We start from the raw sequence: 3263 nt of genomic DNA, 5'->3' as shown, positions 1-3263 counted from the left end.
TGGAGTAAAATAATGTTCGTTATACATTAGAACGCGCTTAGCATGTTTGAATACGCCATCCAATTTTTAATTTCCTAGCAGTGGAGTGTAGGACTTTCCACAAGTTGCTCGGCAACTTTTTGGCAACTTTTCGTGATTCGAGCAACTTTTTACCCTTCGAGCAACTTTTCTCCTCTCGAGCAACTTGTTGCATTCTGAGCAATTTCCAGACCGAAGATCTCCGAAGATTATCCGAGTGTTGTTCAAAGGCAATACGAACGTTTCCGAAGATTTACGAAGTTTGCCGAAGACTTACGTGGAACATCTGAAGACATTTTAACTTTCGGCTTATTTTGCATTGAAACATTACAAAACTCGTCAGCAAACATGACGTCATTGATACTTCTCGATTTTTCTCAGTTAAAGAAATTCTTGTTTAGATACCTATTTTGCTGTACAATTGCATAAAACTGCTTAGAAATCTTACTATCAAAGGGAAATTAGCATATATTTAGAGAAATTCTCTTGATTAGCAGCAACGTTTTGGATTTTTTGGAGCAACTTTCGAGCAACTTTTATTATCAGGAGCAACTTTTTTAGATATTTGAGCAACTTTTGAGCAGCTTTTTGAAAAAATACGGACAACTTTTTAAGAAATCTCGAGCAACTTGTGGAAAGCCCTAGTGGAGTGTAAGCGCGCAGAAGGGGTTTTCTTTCGTTAACCGCGCTGAAATCCACCGTTGAGTGCCACGACTCTAGGAACGGTCAGTTGGTGTAATTTGAGATTCCTCGTTCAAGAATCGTGACATTTCTTTGGTGGAGATCCGCGTGCTGTTTGATTGCTGAATCTCCATTACAAGCGCGGCCTGGATCGTGTTCGGCTCCGCGTGAGCTCCAGGAGCGCTTTCTTTCTCCAATATAAGTGAATGCGCAGTCATTGCATCGGATCTTGTAAACGATTCCTCTTCTTTGATGGTTTTTGTGGCCGAACTTTTAACTCTAATAAAGGTGGACAGAGGCCACCGAAAATTTAGTGATGAATCATTCTAGTTATATGAAGTCTACCGATCGCCACAGACAGTGTAATTTTATTTCAACCATAGATTGTGGTGACGATACAGATGGCTGGAATACAAGGAAAGAGTTCGTCGTCCAACATCTCTAACAACTATTTCGACATGCTTAATAATGGGACAGGACTCACCGGTAAAATCTACGTGTTCACCCCCGCTGGTTCCTCGACTAAACTCACTTTGCTTATTAGTTTGGTAGTTATAGGAATAGTAGCATTAGTGGGAAATATACTTATACTTTGTTTCTTGAAAAAAAAGAAAAGGGCTAACAACATTCTAAAAATGTTTCCACTTGAGCAAAACTTTAAGTTATATATTCAGAGTTTGGCTATGTCAGACATTCTATCTGCTGTGATTTCACTTCCAGCTGTTTGCATCCAGGTGTATTTTGATTTATTTCAACACGATTGGGGTTGTAGGATTGCTCGTTATTTAAACTTTGTGTTTGTTAAAGTTACTATGAACAACCTGTTAGTTATCAGTATTGAGAAGTATCTTTCAACTCGTAAACCTCCCCGTACTTTTCGTCATTCTACTGTTAAAAAATTGGTGTTCATTGCCTGGTTAGCAGGGTTCTTCCTTGTGTCAATTCCTGCTGCGACCTTCAAGGGAACAAAATACGACTTAAACGATACACATTACACTGTGGTTTGTAAAAATGATAATGAATATCTTCCGTTTAGGATTATGTTCGTAAGTTATAAGATTTTGGCATACATTTTACCAAGTATTCTTATAATTCGATTAAGTGTATCGCTTATCATAACTGTATTGTCAAGAATGAGGCGAGCTGTAGATGTTCAGCGAGACAATGGTATTAGGTTGGCTCGTAGAGCCGCTGGCATCCGCAGTACGTGTATTATTATTACCATTATGCTCGCATATATCATTCCTTATATATTTTACATTACTTATGGGATGTACAATATGGTAACTAAGGCACATATTGACTTTCAAACCGATTTCACCATCCGCAGTGTAAGTGGGGTAATTGGTCTGTCAAACAGTGCTATAAATGTTATAATATACTTGGTGCAAATGAAGGATTTTCGTTCCTTTTTAAAGAGACAGTTCATCTCAAGAGTCTTTGGTAAACATGTGAACCAAGTTGCAATGGGGCCGGCATAAAGGTTCAAAGGGACCGTGTCACGGTTTTTAGCCAAACTGAGGCAAAAGAAATGACCATAACATTCGTTTAAATAATAATATATAACATAACCTCTTAAAACAGTGAAAGAACATTTAAATAACACAAAAGAAGGTTCGGATGGCCAAAAGTGACGAGGATTGAAACGGATTGCCATATGTGAATTTGAAATATGGTCCGGTGGAACAATTTTCAAAGTTAATCTTGTCTGCCTGTAACTTTAAAATAATAATAATGCCCGGGAGACACATTTGGCTGCAATGAACCTTGGTTTTTTGTCATTTAAAACAAATAATTAACTTCCTTGCAAACATTTAGTTTCATAGCGAATATTTGACAAAATTTAATAACATGAAACTAACTCAGCCGTGACACAGTCCCTTTAACGCCATGACCTCTTCATAAAGGAAAGTCCTAAGAAAGACAAATACATTGGGAACAAATTATAAATCGACTAAAACAATGTTTTTAATAGATGAATAACCACAGTTTCTGGGCAAACTATTTTGACCTGCAATTTTTTCCCTATCCATTGGTTTAGTTAGGCGACCATTTTTGTAATGCGAGTTTCCTCAACAATTCGGATCAACTCTTATTGGTATAGAACTCCGCGTTGTCTCTCTTTGTGCTTGAGCTAAATCGTTGTTGTACATTCTCAGGTCATGTGGTGCTGTTTTAAAATTTTGTATTTTGTGCAAACTTAAATTTTGTTGCTACCTACGAATTTTCTTGAAAGTGTCTTCCTATGAAGATTCTATGATCTGTTTGATACGTCCAATTTCTCTATTCCTGACGAGAACCAAGAACGTTGACTTGAGTGGCGTTTAGGCCTAGATGTCAGTCGAACAAACCGAATATTTCGACAGTTAACCGTGGTATAAGTTGTGTTGTAGCATTGGCATCAGGTTTATAAAGCGAGGATTGGTTATGTTCATTATGAAGTCTCAACTATGTATATACTTACTTTGAGATAACTTGTATCATGTAGCCACAATGCCACAAAACTTAGAATTCCTAATATAGTTGATAAGCCAGTGGTTTGCGTTGACGTAATAAGTTGCCTT

The 3263-nt window shown here is 37.5% G+C and overlaps 1 protein-coding gene across 1 annotated transcript; it reads left to right on the top strand.

Annotated features, from left to right (window-relative positions):
* The first annotated feature begins 1100 nt into the window (after positions 1-1100).
* On the top strand, positions 1101-2180 carry LOC144666590 (adenosine receptor A3-like). Its single transcript, XM_078527997.1, has one exon. It carries the CDS (start codon positions 1101-1103, stop codon positions 2178-2180), a length of 1080 nt encoding a protein of 359 aa, XP_078384123.1.
* Positions 2181-3263: the final 1083 nt, after the last annotated feature.

This window comes from Oculina patagonica, chromosome 9, assembly GCF_052425735.1.
Source record: "Oculina patagonica isolate OP01 chromosome 9, crgOcupat, whole genome shotgun sequence".
Classification (NCBI taxonomy): domain Eukaryota; kingdom Metazoa; phylum Cnidaria; class Anthozoa; order Scleractinia; family Oculinidae; genus Oculina; species Oculina patagonica.
The sequence above is the reverse complement of the archived record's forward strand: the minus strand, read 5'-3'. Positions and strand labels throughout refer to the sequence as shown.

Coding starts and splice junctions, on each gene's coding strand:
- LOC144666590 (XM_078527997.1), top strand. CDS start 1,101: ATGGCTGGAATACAAGGAAAGAGTTCGTCGTCCAACATCTCTAACAAC.